Genomic DNA, 18,143 nt, shown 5'->3' on the forward strand with positions numbered 1-18,143 from the left:
TCTCATTTATCTCTAGTGACTTTACTTTATTCAAAGCGAGACCAGGAGTGATCTATAGTGATTTGCATTGAGTTGTTGTATCCAGTGAAACTAGTGATCATCTTAAATTATGAAATTATTGTTTCCCTTCATGGTTGCTCCCACCTAGGTCTTTTTCGGTTGCACGGGGATTAGAGAGGATTAAATTCCTTTCTATAAAAAATTTATTAGAAAGTGATTTAATCATCTCTAATACCCCTTAGTTCATCCCTAACCGAACAAGACCCTAAGTGCTTGTTTGGAAACTAGAATATTATAGTGGATTGAAGTGGAATGGGGGGATTGGAGGGGAAGTTAGTTTATTTTAGATTTAATTCCCTCCATTCCACCTCAATCCACTCCAAAACTATAGTTTCTAAACAAGGTCTAGGGTATGTTCGTTTTAATCTCAGTCTATGTGAATTGGACAAGAATTAAGCGGGTTTAAATCTCTAGTAGGTCTTCATACTTTTTTTATTCTCATCTAATTAATATGGAATGTGAATAACCGAATAAAGCCTAAACGATTTATACGGTAGAAGATGGTTGCTTGCTGCCCCATTCCAATTTGGCAATTTCCATATCAAGTGTCAAGTCCCAACCAAAAGACACACGGATGCCAGCTCTCTAGCTACCTTGTGCCCAAAGTGCCAAACGGCCCCTTAAGTCTTAACCACCTGCTTTATCATCTCCCGTACGCGCTCTCCCTCGGTCTCTCCCTCCCTCCCTCCCTCTCGCTCGTGGCCACGACTGGGCGACTGCCTCCGCCGCATTTCGCTAGGCGCCACACGGCCCTTGGCCGGCGACGAGCACCCACAGGTATGCCCACCCACCCTTTCCTCTTCCCTTCCTGCTACGCAAAACCAAGCACAAGCATCCAATACCTCTTTTTACGGTTCCTGCTCTCCCTCCTGTCCTGGCGGCCGCCTCATCTCCGACGGCTTCCTCCCCTGCACCACCACCGTGCTCGGGAACCTCTTCCTGGTGCTGGCGTACGGGTTCTTCATGTACGAGGCGGGCCATGTACCTGTCGGCCCCTGCCGCAAGGGCGAAACCTTTAGTAGGGCTTAGATTCTGCGACCTTGCTAGTGTGATTCTTATTCCTCTCCTTTTGAAATCCTCGTAAAGAATCTTACTTTGCAAATCTGTACTTCTTTCTAACACCGGTTCTTACTTTGCTGTAAGCCTGCAGAAAAGAATTGTTTTCCCTTCATCTTTCTTTTGTGTGTGTGTGTTGGGGGGTTGGGGGGGGGGGGGGGGGGGGGGGGGGGGATTCACATGGGGCCCTTCGTGTTTTTAAAACAAAGCTCGTTGTTTGTTTCCATACCTTTCCAAAGTTCTTGGCAATCCCTATGAGGGGTGTTATTATAATCTGAATTCTCTTATTGAGAACCAGTGGTACACTGCTACTTTTTCACCAATAAATTTACTTTCAGACTCAAAATGCATTTCTACTTCTACCCACTAGTAAGGATTGCTTTTTTTTTTGGCTGCATCTTTTTGATGCGACCAATACTATGATACTGTGAGGTGAACATGATTTATATATTATAAAACACACGAGTTTACCTTGTAAACTTCAAAGGGCCATTCTTGTTTCTTGCAAGAAACCCCAAACCTACTCTACTAGATTTCATATAACCTTAAAGGACCCGTAGGCCATAGTGCATTCTCTGTAATAATTTACTATACTGATTCTGTTTGATTAGAATTATCAATTTCGTTGCTATACCAACATAAAAATGGGATAGCTGATATAGTGATATGACTGCTTCGCAGTAGTGTTGGAAAGACTTTTTTTTTGGTGGGGGGCTAGAATACAGGGATTTTATGGTTATATTTCTCCCTGCTGAAATATTACACCATTTACATGAACTCAAGAATAACCACTGTTATATTTTTCTTGTCAGAAAAAAGTGTTGCTCCTACGACTAGTTCTTTTTATGTGTAACCTTCAATGAAGGATTCTCAGGTGAATTTGCTTGCTTTTGCCTTCATCGCTTCATTCTTTACTGAGGTTGTGTTACTTTTTTGTTTTTTTCTTTGTCATCTGCAATAAACATGATGGCTGGTTGATTTATACAGTGCAAGTGTGGACAGTTTTTCTTCAGCAGACTGCTAGAGTGCTAGTGATATGCTATATGCAATGTGTATTGGATGCTAAACACTTATTTTTTATATAGTTTTTTTTAATGGGGTGTCCTATAGCTAATACTCAAATTTTGCACTTAAATATGAAAAACTGGTGTTGCAAAAAGATAAAAGGACAGACCCAGTGTCGAAGGCTCCCATATGAGTGTGGTCTAGTGTCATGTACGGTAATACATTCACTAGGCGCAGGCGCGCGCGTGATGTCCGGCGAGCAACCGAGCGCGCGGCCGCAGAGCAGGCAGCAGCGCATGCTGCAAATCAGCCACCAATGGCAAGTGGCTGAGATTAGGAAAGAGGGCTAAAATCAGGTGCTGCAAATCAGCCACAGATAGCAGGGGCTGAGATTAGGAAAGAGGGATAAGAATAGGAAAGAAGCAATCAATCAGGCTAGAGAAAATCAAGGAGACTTGCTCCATTTGTAGGTGGCCGACGGCCATATATACCCAGCTATGCTGCACGGTTATAGCAATAAGGAATTTGTCTCTTCTTCCACCTCCAGCCTCACAAGCCTGCGGTTAGGGGGGCATAACCCCAACCGGAGAGGACGGCCGACGGCTACGAGCTACGTAGCCGTGGTCCGGCAAGTCGGGGATTCCAGGTCCTTGACAGCTTGGTATCACGAGTCCGGCGATCTTCGTCCAGCAATTCCCAGTCCACCGAACCCCCCACCAGCCGCACAACACCACCATCTCCCACCCGCTCCTCTGCCCCCAGCACCATGTCGGAGTACACCCTTGCCGACGTCGTGAAGATGATGCAGGAGATGCAGGCCGACATCTCCGGCCTCAAAGAGAAGTCCGCGTCGTCGTCCGCCGGCGGCACCATGCAGGAACGCCCTCGCGACACCGACCGCCTGCCTAAGTTCCAGAAATGGGACTTCCCTCGGTTTGATGGCAAGACCGATCCTCTCCTCTTCATCAACAAGTGTGAGTCATACTTTCGCCAACATCGTTCCTCGCCAGAGGAGCAAGTGTGGATGGCCTCATACAGTCTCGAAGGCACCGCGCAACTATGGTACATGCAGCTGCAAGAGGATGACGGCACCCCGTCCTGGCGCCGGTTCAAGGAGCAGCTCAACCTGCGCTTCGGGCCGACCAGCCGGTCCGCGCCTTTCTTCGAGCTCACCGAATGCCGCCGCACCGGCTCGGTCGAAGAGTACTCCAACCGTTTCCAGGAACTCCTACCCCACGCCGGTCCGATGGAGGAGGCGCAGCGCGTCCAGCTCTACACGGGGGGGTTGCTGCCGCCGCTCAGTCACTCGGTGCGCATCCTACACCCCGACACTCTCAGCGCCGCGATGAGCCTGGCGCGGGAGGTGGAACAGCTGGAGATCGCCCGCGTCCAGGCGGCGACAAGACCGGCAGCGCGGGGTATTCTGCCGGCGCCCCCTCCACGACCAGCCGCTCCGACACTACCGGCGCCACCTCCTCCCTTGGCCCTGCCAGCGCCGCCGGTGGGTGCAGCACACGCGCGCGGCGAGGGCGCTCGCCGCCTGTCACCCGAGGAGATGGCGGATCGTCGTCGGCAAGGCTTATGTTTCAATTGTAACGAGAAGTACTCTCGGGGCCACAATCGTTTTTGCAGGCGTCTCTTTTTTGTGGATGGGGTGGAGATCGATGACACCGGGGTCGACGGGGACACGGGCGCGGCCGAGCCCAACGCCCCGCTCTTCTCCCTGCAGGCGGTGGCCGGGGTGGCGCCGACTGACACCATGCAGATCGCGGTCACCCTCGGTCCGGCCTCCCTGGTGGCGCTGCTCGACTCGGGCAGTACACACAACTTCATCTCCGCGACGGCAGCACACCGGTCGGGCCTCCCCATCCAGCGCCGTCCACGTCTCACGGCCATGGTGGCTAACGGCGAGCGGATCTCCTGTGCCGGCGTCCTCCGCAACGCGCCGCTCCTCGTCGAGGGCGAACCATACCCGGCCGATCTCTTCGTCATGCCGTTGGCCGGGTACGACGTCGTCCTCGGCACGCGTTGGCTGGGGGCCCTGGGACCGATCGTGTGGGACCTCGCCACCCGCCGCATGACGTTTCAGCGCCCAGGGCGCTCGGTCTCCTGGACGGGTACCCCACGCGCAGCGCAGCCGGCGGTGCGCACCATGACAGGGGGGGATGCGTTGATGGAGGCTCTCCTGGACTCGTTTGGGGGGCTCTTCGCCGCTCCTTCGGGCTTGCCTCCCAAGCGCGCCCACGACCATCGCATCCTCCTCAAGCCCGACGCATCGCCGGTGGCTGTCCGCCCGTACCGCTACCCGGCTGCCCACAAGGACGAGCTGGAGCGTCAGTGCGCCGCGATGATCGAGCAAGGGATCGTGCGCCGCAGCGACTCCCCGTTTTCGTCACCGGTTCTCTTGGTCAAGAAGCCCGATGGCTCCTGGCGTTTCTGCGTCGACTACAGAGCCCTGAACGCCCTCACCATCAAAGACGCGTTCCCGATCCCGGTGGTAGAGGAGCTGCTCGACGAGCTCCACGGCGCCAAGTTCTTCACTAAGCTCGACCTTCGGTCCGGCTACCATCAGGTGCGGATGCGGCCGGAGGATGTGCACAAGACCGCCTTCCGCACGCACGATGGCCTGTACGAGTTCCTCGTGATGGCGTTCGGACTCTGCAACGCTCCGGCTACGTTCCAGGCGCTGATGAACGACGTGCTCCGACCATTCCTCCGCCGTTTCGTCCTGGTATTCTTTGACGACATTCTAATTTACAGCAAAACCTGGGCCGATCACCTCCGCCATCTCCGGGCGGTTCTCGACGAGCTGCAGCGCCACCGGCTCTTCGTCAAGCGCTCGAAGTGCTCTTTCGGCGCGCCGGCCGTCTCCTACCTCGGCCACATTATCTCGGCAGCCGGGGTGGCTATGGATCCGGCCAAGGTGGCCGCCATCCGCGACTGGCCGCCACATCGCTCGGTCCGGGCAGTTCGCGGTTTCCTCGGCCTTGCCGGGTACTACCGCCGCTTCGTCCACAACTACGGCACCGTGGCTGCCCCGTTGACGGCCCTCCTCAAGAAGGATGGCTTCGTCTGGGACGACGCGGCTATGACAGCGTTCGCAGCACTCAAGGCAGCCGTGTCCTCCGCCCCGGTGCTCGCCATGCCGGACTTCAGCAAGCCGTTCGTGGTGGAGTGCGACGCGTCCGCCACAGGGTTCGGCGGGGTGCTTGTCCAGGAGGGACACCCGGTCGCGTTCTTCAGCCGGCCAATCGCTCCCCGGCATCGCGCCCTCGCCGCCTATGAGCGCGAACTTATCGGCTTGGTCCAGGCCGTTCGCCATTGGCGGCCATACTTGTGGGGTCGGCACTTCACCGTCAAGACTGACCATTTCAGTCTCAAGTACCTCCTCGACCAGCGGCTGGCCACCATCCCTCAACACCATTGGGTGGGAAAGCTCCTGGGCTTCGACTTCGAGGTGGAGTACCGCTCGGGTGCCACGAACACCGTCGCCGACGCCCTGTCCCGAAAAGACACCGAGGAGGGCGCGCTGATGGCTATATCCGCACCCCGCTTCGACTTCATCACGCGGCTACGCCAAGCCCAAGCTACGGACCCGGCCCTCGTCGCCATCTGCGAGGAAATTCGCGCGGGCACACGTACGGCGCCGTGGTCCATCATGGGCGGGATGGTCGCCATGCATGGGCGCCTCTACATCCCGGCATCGTCCCCTCTCCTGCAGGAAATAGTGGCTGCCATACACGACGATGGCCACGAAGGCGTCCTACGCACCCTACATCGGCTGAAGCGCGACTTCCATTTTCCAAACATGCGCCGTGTTGTGCAGGATTTCGTCAAGGCATGCGGCACGTGCCAAAAATACAAGTCTGATCACTTGCGGCCGGCCGGTCTTCTACAGCCCTTGCCGATCCCCTCGGCGGTGTGGGCCGACATCGGCATCGATTTCATCGAGGCGCTGCCCAGCGCCCAAGGCAAGACGGTCATCCTCACCGTCGTCGACCGCTTCAGCAAGTACTGCCATTTCATCCCGCTGGCGCACCCGTACACGGCAGAATCGGTGGCGCAGGCGTTCTTCGCCGAAGTGGTGCGGCTGCACGGCGTTCCGCAGTCCATCGTCTCGGACCGCGACGCCGTGTTCACTTCGGCCTTCTGGACAGAGCTGATGGAGCTCACGGGCACCAAGCTCTTCATGTCCTCCGCCTTCCACCCCCAGACAGACGGCCAGTCGGAGGCAGCCAACCGCGTCATCGCCATGTACCTTCGCTGCTTCACCGGCGACCGCCCTCGACAGTGGCTCCGGTGGCTTCCGTGGGCGGAGTACACCTACAACACTGCCTTCCAGTCATCACTCCGCGACACGCCATTCCGGGTGGTGTACGGCCGCGACCCGCCAACCATCCGATCCTATGAGCCGGGCGATGCACGCATTCCCGCGGTGGCGCAAGAGATGGAGGAGCGCGCTGCTTTCCTCGACGACGTCCGCTACCGTCTCCACCAGGCTCAAGAGTCCCAGCGCCGCGCCTACGATCAACACCACCGGCGAGTCATCTACCAGGTGGGCGACTGGGCCCTTCTTCGCTTACGGCAGCGGCCGTCCGCGACACTGCCACGCTCGGCAGCAGGCAAGCTCAAGCCGCGCTATGTCGGGCCCTACCGCGTCAAGGAAGTCATCAACGACGTGGCAGTCCGCCTACAGCTTCCGGCCGGCGCCAGACTCCACGACGTCTTCCACGTGGGGGTTCTCAGAAAGTTTGTGGGATCGCCACCATCCGAACCGCCGGCGCTGCCAGCCACGCTCAACGGCGCCGCCGTGTCTGCACCTGCACGGGTCTTGGCTGGCCGCCTAGCTCGCGGCGTTAAACAGGTCCTGGTTCAGTGGCAGGGTGAACCAGCGACGGCAGCGACTTGGGAGGAGCTTGAAGACTTCACGGCCAGCTTTCCACAGTTCCAGCTCGAGGACGAGCTGGTTTTCGAGGCCGGGAGAGATGTCATGTACGGTAATACATTCACTAGGCGCAGGCGCGCGCGTGATGTCCGGCGAGCAACCGAGCGCGCGGCCGCAGAGCAGGCAGCAGCGCATGCTGCAAATCAGCCACCAATGGCAAGTGGCTGAGATTAGGAAAGAGGGCTAAAATCAGGTGCTGCAAATCAGCCACAGATAGCAGGGGCTGAGATTAGGAAAGAGGGATAAGAATAGGAAAGAAGCAATCAATCAGGCTAGAGAAAATCAAGGAGACTTGCTCCATTTGTAGGTGGCCGACGGCCATATATACCCAGCTATGCTGCACGGTTATAGCAATAAGGAATTTGTCTCTTCTTCCACCTCCAGCCTCACAAGCCTGCGGTTAGGGGGGCATAACCCCAACCGGAGAGGACGGCCGACGGCTACGAGCTACGTAGCCGTGGTCCGGCAAGTCGGGGATTCCAGGTCCTTGACATCTAGCCGTCTAGGTAAGGGATAAATCAATGCAAGTCTTCCCCCGCAAATACAGAGAGTCTGCTTCAAACTCATAACCTGGTAACTCAGCGAGACAGTTCTCACCACTGCACCAGTGGTGGACCTGATGTTGCGCTGAAGACAATACATTCTTATGATATGAATATATGTATTTAACATTTGTGGTGTTGATAATGAAATTCTATCATCTTGCTTAAATGATTCATCCTTTATTGCCAATACCTCTGTTTTCCCCTTCCTAATGATTCCCTCTTTAATGCTAGAGCCCAGTTTTTATTTCTGGCTGATATGCTCACAATGGATTGATGTTGCTTTTGATGCTACTAGTTTTGCCCCCTTTTTGCCTTCATCAGGCAGTTGAATTATGTTACTTAAGGACTTGTTCTACAGGATATTCAGAGCACGACAGAGTTGCAGTCACCAGTGCAAGGTACTAATGAAGTGCAAAGTCAGCAACCAAACTCAATGGCCGCTGATGCTCCTGCTGGAAATTCGGGTTCCTTGTCTGTAGCTAGTAATGACAATAAGAAGGTGTCTCGCGAAGATATTGAACTTGTAAGCTTTCTAGCTATCTAGTGGCATCCCTTCTAGGGTAGACCCAGTGCCTGAGGCTCCCACATGAGTGGTGTCTGGGGAAGGGATAAACCGAGGCAGGCTTTTCCCTTGCAAATGCGGAGAGGCTGCTTCGAACCCGCAACCTGGTAACTCAGTGAGACAACTCTTGTCACTGCCCCAGGCCTGCCTTTCTACTAGCATCCCCTCTACATTGACAGTTCTATGCTTTGGCCAACTAAATGAACTTTACATCCTCTTGCAGGTTCAGAATTTGATAGAGCGTTGTCTACAGCTCTACATGAACAAAGGAGAAGTTGTTAGAACTCTTTCTACTCGTGCTAGAATAGAACCTGGCTTCACTACTTTAGGTAATGTGCTCATGTTCTGCTGGTGATGCTGTTTATATGTTTTTTATATTCACTAGTTTCACCCCCCCCCCCACACACACAATGGGCTTTTGATGGGACATTTATGTCACCCTTTCCTTTCTTTTCACATGTTTAAGCTTAGGATAGGGAAAATATTTGCAGTGATGCACTACTGCTTGAAATATCGATTTTTTGTCTTAGTCTTAAATAATCATGCCGAATCACATTAGCGACCAAAATTTTCTCAACATCAACATGCAGTTTCTCCTTGGTTTGTACATGCATTTCCCCTGTTATCAATGGTGCTCGATATATACTGGAATACCCAGAACAAACAAATATTTTTATATGCTTTCTAAGCTCAACATCTGCAATACCTATCTGAGCTCTTAATTGTACTCATTTTGTTTAATGTTCTCTTTGTGTTCAGTATGGCAGAAACTTGAAGAAGAAAACTCCGAGTTCTTTAGGGCTTACTATATACGGTTGAAGTTGAAAAGGCAGATCATCTTGTTCAATCATTTATTGCAACACCAGTACAATTTGATGAAATATCCAGCACCTCCGAATATTCCATTGGCTCCAATACAAAATGGAATTCATCATATGCCAGGTAATGTCCCTGTTTATAAGTCTATCTTGGAAAGATGTCTAAGTTAATAGGCTTCTATTTAGGATTTGCATTTTTATGTTTTCCTTAGTTTTGATGTACTGCCCTTGCCTACGACTTGGAAGTGTTCGTATTTTCAGTTAGACAATTTTTTTTCTCTTTCTTGGTTTCACTCATTGGTACAATGTTGGCTCAGGCACTTGTCATGCTATATCTGGGAATGCATTTGGCTGGCACTGTTGATAGACAAGCATTTACTGTCCAGTCATTGCTTTAACTATGTTGCTTTAATTTGTATTCATTACAGATTCATACTATTATCCCTGTTTAGCAGAATAATACTTTTACCTCTAACATTCTGTAAGCTGTGTTGTTAGTGTAGAGTTCAACGCATTAATACTTTCATCCCTGCTTAGCAAAATGATACTTTTTTTATCCCTGTTTCATTTAGTAAGCGGTGTATTACTATTACGATATAATTTTATGTACCAAAAATCCTTGTTTAGCACTTTGTTATGGTTTAGTAACAGTACAAGTCTGGATTTAATCCCTGAAAAAATTACACACATGTAGAGAGGTGCTATTACCATTCTTATTTAATGAAAACCTGGTTCCAGTGCAGTTAGCAATTTACCAATGGGGTATCCAGTACTTCAGCAGCCTATCATGCCTGCTCCCGGCCAGCCTCACATGGATCCAATGGCCTGCGGTCTGTCCAGTGGTCATGTGGTTAATGGAATACCTGCACCAGGTGGTTATCATCCCATGCGCATGAACTCCGGAAATGAGTAAGTATTATCATCTCTGTTTTTATTTCCTAAATTCTGAACTTTTCATTATAAGTCAAATCTGTTTAATCATGTTCCTAGGTATAATTTGTTGTACCTTATGAGTGGCTTTTCTGCCAATCAGATAAAAAACTTGACCTGTCGGGGGGTAAGATAGCCTCTGGGTATTATATTAAAAAAAAAGATCCTCGAACCCCTGCCCCATCCATACACAACGGTACCATATCTCATATGAGAATGGTCATGATCGGGGCTGGGCCATAAATCTGTGCTTTGGCGTGGGATAGATGAGGGATGTTTTTAACCTCGACCTGAAAATTTGCTCGCTCTCACAGTCACAGGGAGTCTAACTCTGATGAATGCTACTCAAGCCATCCAACCAACATTAAAACATATCCTGCATTTACCTTTTTATTTCTTTTTTTAAACGAACCGGCACTGATAGTGCCTGTTTCTATTCTAGAATAGAATACGCAGTTTCTAAGCCTACTCTTAGAACTGATCTGCTACTCCCTTATTCCAATTTATAAGTTGTTTCAGCTATTCTATATACACAACTTTAATTATGTACCTAGATATTGTTAGAGTAGCCGCACTAACCAGTTCAAACCAAAAGCTTACGCTTATGGGAGAAGGTAGTCAATCCACTTATACACTTCGACAATCAACACCCCCACTCACGTGTAGCCAGAGAGAAAGGCACAAACGTGGAAACAAATGGGTGGAGGCACAAATAAAGCCTCTGTCAGAATTCGAACTCGAAACCTCTGGCTTTAATACCATGTTAGAGTGGCCGCACTAACCAGTTTAACTCAAAAGCTTAAGCTGATGGGAGAAGATAGTCAATCCACTTATACACTTCAACAGATATATTGTATATCTTGGTGCATGGCTTTTTTACATATTGTATATCACGGTGCATAGCAAAAGCAAGAGACTGAAGCTTATTGTCCTAATTATTTAATTTTCTATCCCTTGTTTGATATCTTCTTCTTATAGACTAGAGATTATCTTTTTCCTGGGGCTGGATTGAATTTTTGTTGTTGTGGCACATGCATTTATTGAACTGTCTAAAGTTGGCCCCCCTCCCTCTTCTTTTTCTTGGGTGTGGACATACTTTCTACTCTGTTCACAGTATTGACCCTTATGGTCTGCTCTTACGTTGCTGCAGCATGGTTTTGGACAATGGAGCGCCTGAAGCACCACATGCTGGTGCTACCGGTAGTGCTATGTCATCTGAGATGGCTGTGAGTCCCTCGTCGGCGGCTTCAAGCAACCATGCTCCTTTTACGCCGTCAGATATACCAGGCATGACCATGGATGTATCGGCCCTAGACTCGGCATTTGGGTGTGATGTGGGGAATCCTGAATCTCTGCAATTGGGACCAGATGGGTCGTCAAGAGACTCTATTAGATCCTTAGGGCAGCTCTGGAATTTCAGCCTCTCTGATCTAACAGCGGATTTGACGAGTTTGGGAGGTAACCTTCTGGGCTGAGAAATTTACCTTTGTTTTTTTTTGGTGGTTAATCATCACTGAATTTAGTTAGCATTAGTGATATTAGATTCAAAACTGAAATGATTTAAGTCCTGAATACTTCAGTAACGACCTTTTTTCCCCCCGGAAGATTATGTCCCGATCAGCATTCTGGTCTCTGGTAGCAGCGATTGCTTTGTGTGCACGCGTGTGTCCCCATCTGATAAATGAAATGTCTGGTGCTATTCACAGCAGATCTGGACGTGCTGGAGAACTACACTGGCACCCCTTTCCTGCCATCGGATTCGGACATTTTGCTTGATTCCCCAGACCAAGATGATATAGGTAACCGTGGTTCTGTATCTCATCCGACACTTGAGAGAGATGTGGCAATCCTGCTGAACTTTTTTCTTCTTTTTCTGCAGTCGAGTATTTTGCTGACGCCATCAACGGGTCTCCGTCAGACGAAGAGAAACCGTAGTTTTTCCGGGGTTGCATGGCATGCATTCAGGTTCATCATCAGGCAGGGCTGTCATCTCATCTCATGTAGTGTAAAGCAGCCAATCTAACTGTGTATTCGGCTCGCGCGCGGTGATCCGGTAATCGGGCCTCTGCCACTAAAAAGAATTTTGTAGCGGTTAATTGAAATCCTAATTCTTTGGAATAAGTAGCTGGGACTGGAATGTCCAGAGAGTAGCGGTCGTTGTTGGCTTAGGGATTGCTGCTGGTGGATGCAAACCTCACAGCTAGCTGGTGACTCTGAAACCACAGGAACTCCTTTTCTTTTTCTTTTTACTTGTATCTGTATTTGCTGCTACATAAGTAAACAGAAGTGGGGTGTACCTAGTTTTCTGGTTCTCGAGTGTCTTGAAACAGTGGGCGCGGGTTTTCAGCTGAAAGATCATGATATTGTGTTGTTGGCAAAGTGCTGAGGACACGCGATGCAAAGTTTCTTAGATTAGCCATACACAGGAGGCTGCTGGAGTTGATCTCACATCTCAGGGTGTGTTTGGTTGAACTGGAGAATAGAGCCTACCCATCGTCAATCATTTTAGTGGAGCAAGAACATCCCAATAATTTATAGAGTTCGCCCCTCTTTCGTACAACCGTTCTCCACTCAACCAAACACACCCTTACTCAATCCATCTGTGCTGCTCTCTGAGCTCATCTTTCCTAGTCAAACTTAAATATGATTACAACCAAATAACGTCAAAATATAGAAAACATAGCATTGTCACATTCAACTAGGATATGCATTGCTCAGCATAACTTTGTTAAGTAGTAGACATATGTTTACACTCTTGTTTCATACAACAACACAATAATGATCTTTCGCTCATACACAAACATGATAACGATGAGGGGCTCCAGGCTGAATTGTGAACGACGGAAGCGTCACTTCATGTACCTCTGAAGAAATTTACGGTGGAAATCACTCCTGATGGTGTCGTTGATGAACCGTTTCGGTGTCTTGGTCTCTCCTCGTGCTTGATTCTTGAATACCACGTCGTCGTCCCACCTGGAAAGCACAGACACCAAACAAGATTAATCCATTTGTGGTTTCAACCAAACGCCACAACAAAACCATAGTACAGCTCGCGACAGCATCCTACCTTCTCTTAACACTGAAGGAGCCAGCATTGTTGATATTAATCAACGGGTTTCCCCGCATCAGTTCAGCCTCCTTCATCTTGGCCTCCTCTTCTGCTTGTTGCCGCTCCTGAAACGGAACAATTCTCATTATGCCCCCCATAATCCAAAATTCCAGATATACAAAAACATAAAATCATGACACAGACAGATGCAATGATAACAAACCTTTCTAAGCTTCTCCTCGGCTCTTTCTTTCTTAATCCTCTCAAGCTCTGCCATTAGAGCTTCAGTGTCGTCGTCATCATCATCTTCATCGCTGAACACAATTTGGCATTCAACGTGTAAAGCAACCAAACATAGTGAAGTGGTAGTGCTCTAAAGTAAGAAAACACGGCCGAAATAAGATATTTGACTAAACAATGTCAAGAAAGACGCTGCTTTTCTTCTCTGCACATTTGAAGTGAAGGCAGCCTTATCAAAGGAAGTGCTACTATGCTAGGCAATGTGCAATAATGGATAACTACCACTACTCCAGAAGTGAGTGGCCTTGTTGCTATACAATTTTTTTATGAAGGTGCCATGGGTACGAAACCATTCTAGATAATAGTTAATGCAGTTGCAAGTCAATTTCATCCTGCTAACAAAATAATAATCCCAGCAGCATTTCAAGAAAGTAGGTGAAGGAAGGAGAGATTGTGTACAATGCGTGGAATGGTGGGATGGTTTACATTAAGCCTCTAGTGTGAATATATAGAAGTGCATGACTTGGAGGGCAAGTAGGAAGGTTATCTCCGGATTACAATCAATCATAGACTAACCACCATATCCGGAGTTGCCTAATATAGGTTATCCCCGAATTACAATCAATCATAGACTAACCATATCCGGAGTTAGATACTCCCTCCGTCCCAAAATAATATTTGTTTTAGGGTGTTAATAGATTCATACAACATTTGATGTATGTGTTTTATATATTTGTCTAGATTCATTGTCATCCATTTGAATATGGACCAAAAATTGAAGTACTAAAACGACTAATATATTGGAACGGAGGGAGTATACTCTAAGAGTAGGGGTTCATAAAACACTCATCACTTAAAAGGACAATGGTACATACCTCTCGTCATCGCTTTTAGGCTCCACATCGGAGTCATCAGCATCGATTTCTCGTGGAACTATCTTATCCTCTGTCTCTCTCTTTGAACCTATGAGTTACAGCAAGAAAGGAACAAGTCACTACTAAGCCACAACGTAAACTGATATTGATACAGCGTTCATTCCACCAACCTTCTAAGAGTAGATGGCTAGAGCTTTTCCGCCGGTCTCTTTCTTCTGCAGGCAAGGAGATACATATTGTTACTGATTGTACATACCAATCAGAATCTTATCCAGAAGGGGTAACACAAACGAACGAGACAGAGAAAATAGGTGTACCGGCATAGGACTTATCCTTGGAAGAGTAGTGCTTGCGCTCACGTTCCTCAAGTTCCTCCCTGAGATTCCTCTTCTGTAACTCCTCTTGGGTCTGTTGACCGTCTTTTCTGTACACGTGGGCAAAAACAGTGAGTTATGGAAGGACAAACCTCAGCCTGACATATTCGCAACAAAAAACACAGCCAGCAGAAATATATATCTTAACCATGTCCGAGGGGGTTAGTTGTGATTGTGATTCCCAGATACTAAAAAGGAACATACAAGCAATAAGTTGGCGATGCTGATATTTTCTTTGACTTAATGAAGCAAAGGCAATGATTAGATTCATAAATGACTACATTTGATGTTGACACAAATACCGGCTCTCCAAAGAAAAAATAATAATAATACATTATACAACAGACAAGACACATAACCAAAATCTATATTTTAGAGCATCTCCAAGAGCTCCCAATTGATACTCCCACAAAACAATATTTTAGGGGTAAAGGTGAAAAACCCCAGTCCAACAACTCCTGATCTATGCTCCCAATTTTTTCGGTGTCCCAAAACCAGAGCCTTGCGGTATAGATTTAGGGTCGAGCCACTGTCACCCCTATCTATGTTTTTTTGTTTCCTGGCGTCCAGAAGCGGTATGCAAGGGCCTCCCAGTCTTGAACGGCTGGACCTCGTGGCGTCCTCCATGTACGCCGTGCTCCCCTGCGACGCTGCGCGGTGCCGCACGCTCCTGTTCACGTCATGGGGCAGCCGGGGGAGGTGGTCGGTTCCGCAAGCTCCCATTCACGTCATGGGGCGGACGGGGGAGGTGGCTGCTCCCTTGTCCCTTCCCAGCTCAATGTCACAAGCTTCTCCTACTGCTTCACCTCCATGTTCGAGTCTTAGAGCAGCTTCGTCACTCTCGGCAGCTCGCCGACCGCGCTCTACAGCCATATGCACAGCCGTCATGGGGCGGACGGGGAGAATTATATAGGTAAGCACCTCCATATGCAAGGTCAGTTTAAGAAAAGGTCAACCGAGCTTGATGGATTGTATTGGCGTATTTCAAGGAGCTCTTGGAGTTGGGTATATTTTTTGGGGCTTTTAGACTTTTGGGAGGAGCCCAATATAGAGATATTAGGAGTAAATTCATGAAGACCATCAGTTAGTGCTCTATGTTGGTTAGCTGAGAGAGGTTTTGAGTGTTTCCCACCTGTGAGCCGTGCGGGCTGCTGCCCTGTTTTGAACACCCATAAGTGTCTGGGGGTGTTTTTTGGTGTAACATTTCGTTGTTACTTGTGTTTATAGTTGTAGGAGCGGGTGTCGTCTTTGAGTTAGATCCCTTTGACCCTGTGTGATTTTTCTCTTCAATGCATTTGCTTCTAGAAGTAATTCTGTTTTGGTTTCTGCGCCATGTGCAACTTTGTAATTTTGTTACAATCGCAATGAAATTCGTTCTTGGCCATTTAGGGGGAAAAAGTCAGGATCCCAAAAATGATTTGCTTTGTGTAGTTAACTAGGCAACAGGATCCAAACTCAAAAAGGATAATATAACATCTTTACATGGATTAGGATTAATGAACTTTCTGTCAGATTCTTCCCCAGCCACTGGTCCTGCTGGATTTCAGTTTCAATATCCAGACAATTATTTTGGTAGACTCTGCAGGCATTCGTTTGATGATGGACACTTGGACTTACAAAGATTAGCTAATATTTCAGCATAGCATGTTTTGTAAGAACTGTTTTTTTTTTGTGGTGGGGGCTGATGACCTGAGAGAACCATGGTGTTTCCAACCCCCAAATAGAAATAACAATATGTTAAGTCAAATGAATTATCAAACAAACACAACAATCAACATACAGATACAGGTGGAAGGCATTAATTTGCACTGAATAGCATCTTAATCTATTGAAGTAGTGGTGGCTGTAATGTAAGTATAGGAGTAAAGCGACTCCGAACAGATGTAGGAAAAGAGAATGATGCTGGAAGAAATCAAAACCATGACCTCTTGTTACTAATTCAATATACCTCGCGGCACTAAAGGCATACTGTTTCTGAAACATTAACACAAGCACTTGATGTAACTCGATATTTATAAGTAGTGATAGTAGATAACACGTGGTACAAAAAAGGCTGTCAGGCAAGATTAAGCATCCTGTACTTGACAATTGGGGCGGGCAAGCGCGAAATTCTGAAAGCCAAGGTTGGACACCGGTGTACAAGGCGGCCACACCATGGCGACTATCTCGTGGTAGCATCGAACCGACGGCAGGCGCTCTAATCGGGGAGCTGGGAACCAGATCGAAAATCCCGGGCCCCAACCGATGAAAAGATTGGTTATGGTTATGGGGACAAAGAAGAAGAAAGCGTCTATGAACGAGCTGTCTGGACAGGTAAGAGAGTCCATGCAGCGAGGACGACTCGGTTCCACGAACAGATAGAGGTCGCAGAGAGAGAGGTGGGATAGAGAGAGAGAGAGAGTACCTTGGCTTGAGGGAGGTGTGCGCGGCGAGGTCGCGGGAGGAGAACTTCTGGGAGGGGCCGAAGATGCGGGTGCCCCCCTGCTCGTTGCCGCCCTTGGCCGGCGCCCAGGTGGGGCGCGCCGCGGTCGTCATCTGCAAACCCTAGCTGGCTGGGGAAGCTGCGGATGCGAGAGGAGAGGAGGAAGAGGAGCAGAGGAAGCGGTCGCGGGGTCGAGTTTGCCTTTTTTACGGGGCCCCGACTCCCGAGACAGCAAGGGCGACAGGAGGGCCGGGGCGCCGGGCACACGAGGAAGCATTGGCGATTTGGCGGCGGAGGGGAAGGAAAAAGACCGACTGGCCCATTGCGACCAGTTGCGTAAGTGGCCCGCGTACTTGTGGTGCCATGGGCTTAGATGGGCCAGTCCACTGGCTGTCGAGAGTCGTGACCCACCCGTGCAGCCCGCTAGATGACTGATTCACTGATACTGCCAGAGCATCGTGAACAGGCCTCGTCTTTTTCTCTTTTTGAATGCTAGTACTTATTAAAACAGAAGGATACTCTGTCATTCACTATTCTTAATTTCTCATTCCTTATTTTGCTTTTCCTGTTCTGCACTCGCTGCACAGCCTACACTCATTCTCGTTCCCACGCACACCTCACACCATTCTCATTCTCCACACAGCTCACGTCTAGCTAAAATAAAAAAACACATAGTCATAAGGAGATTCAAACCCACGACCTCTCAAGCCAATGCAAGCAGTAGCTACCACTACAACAGATATGTGTTTGTGCCTACATCTACGACAGGAAAAACATCTACTACATCTCTCACAAAGTTTATTGTTTCAGACGGGGGATTCTTATATTGCTCTCTCTCAAAAACCATAACAGATTTTCTGAAGCTAGTAAAACTTTGTAAAGCCATCATAGTGTTAACCTGCCGCGTCTCCTCGGTAGAGATGAATGGGACTTCTAGACCCCTTAACAAATGACGTAGGGGTAAAATTGTCTTCTATCTTTTATGGTTTTGGCTATAGAGTCTTGTAAGCACCTTCTCCTAGCCTTATTCCACTTCTGCTTTCATTTCTTTATGTAATTGTGACGAAGCTAAACATCTTCGTATTTCTCCTTGTTCTACTCCAAATGTATTCAACTCCCAAGCACCTGTAAAACTTAAGGATGTGCTAACCATCAATGATTAATTGTGTTTTTGAGGACCTTCGGATGACTTGTCATAACAAGAGGTAACATGAAAATTGCACAAGTATGGATTGTACAACTAGCGACCAAATACGAAAAAT

The 18,143-nt window shown here is 48.7% G+C and overlaps 2 protein-coding genes across 2 annotated transcripts; one reads left to right on the top strand and one right to left on the bottom strand.

Moving 5' to 3' along the window:
* Positions 1–723: 723 nt before the first annotated feature.
* On the top strand, positions 724–12,232 carry LOC100193003 (uncharacterized). The gene is made up of 9 exons (NM_001138172.1): positions 724–837; positions 1,929–1,990; positions 7,970–8,280; positions 8,397–8,502; positions 8,933–9,115; positions 9,735–9,900; positions 11,072–11,379; positions 11,628–11,720; positions 11,801–12,232. The coding sequence occupies exons 4-9, from the start codon at positions 8,433–8,435 to the stop codon at positions 11,854–11,856; spliced, it is 876 nt and encodes a 291-aa protein (NP_001131644.1). The 5' UTR covers positions 724–837; positions 1,929–1,990; positions 7,970–8,280; positions 8,397–8,432; the 3' UTR covers positions 11,857–12,232.
* A 74-nt stretch (positions 12,233–12,306) lies between these two features.
* LOC100282711 (uncharacterized) lies at positions 12,307–17,070 on the bottom strand. The gene is made up of 7 exons (NM_001155618.1): positions 16,864–17,070; positions 14,403–14,509; positions 14,256–14,300; positions 14,086–14,173; positions 13,194–13,284; positions 12,989–13,095; positions 12,307–12,894 (listed from the first exon to the last, which is right to left on the bottom strand). The coding sequence occupies exons 1-7, from the start codon at positions 16,992–16,994 to the stop codon at positions 12,771–12,773; spliced, it is 693 nt and encodes a 230-aa protein (NP_001149090.1). The 5' UTR covers positions 16,995–17,070; the 3' UTR covers positions 12,307–12,770.
* Positions 17,071–18,143: the final 1,073 nt, after the last annotated feature.

Source organism: Zea mays, chromosome 3 (assembly GCF_902167145.1).
Source record: "Zea mays cultivar B73 chromosome 3, Zm-B73-REFERENCE-NAM-5.0, whole genome shotgun sequence".
Taxonomy (NCBI): domain Eukaryota; kingdom Viridiplantae; phylum Streptophyta; class Magnoliopsida; order Poales; family Poaceae; genus Zea; species Zea mays.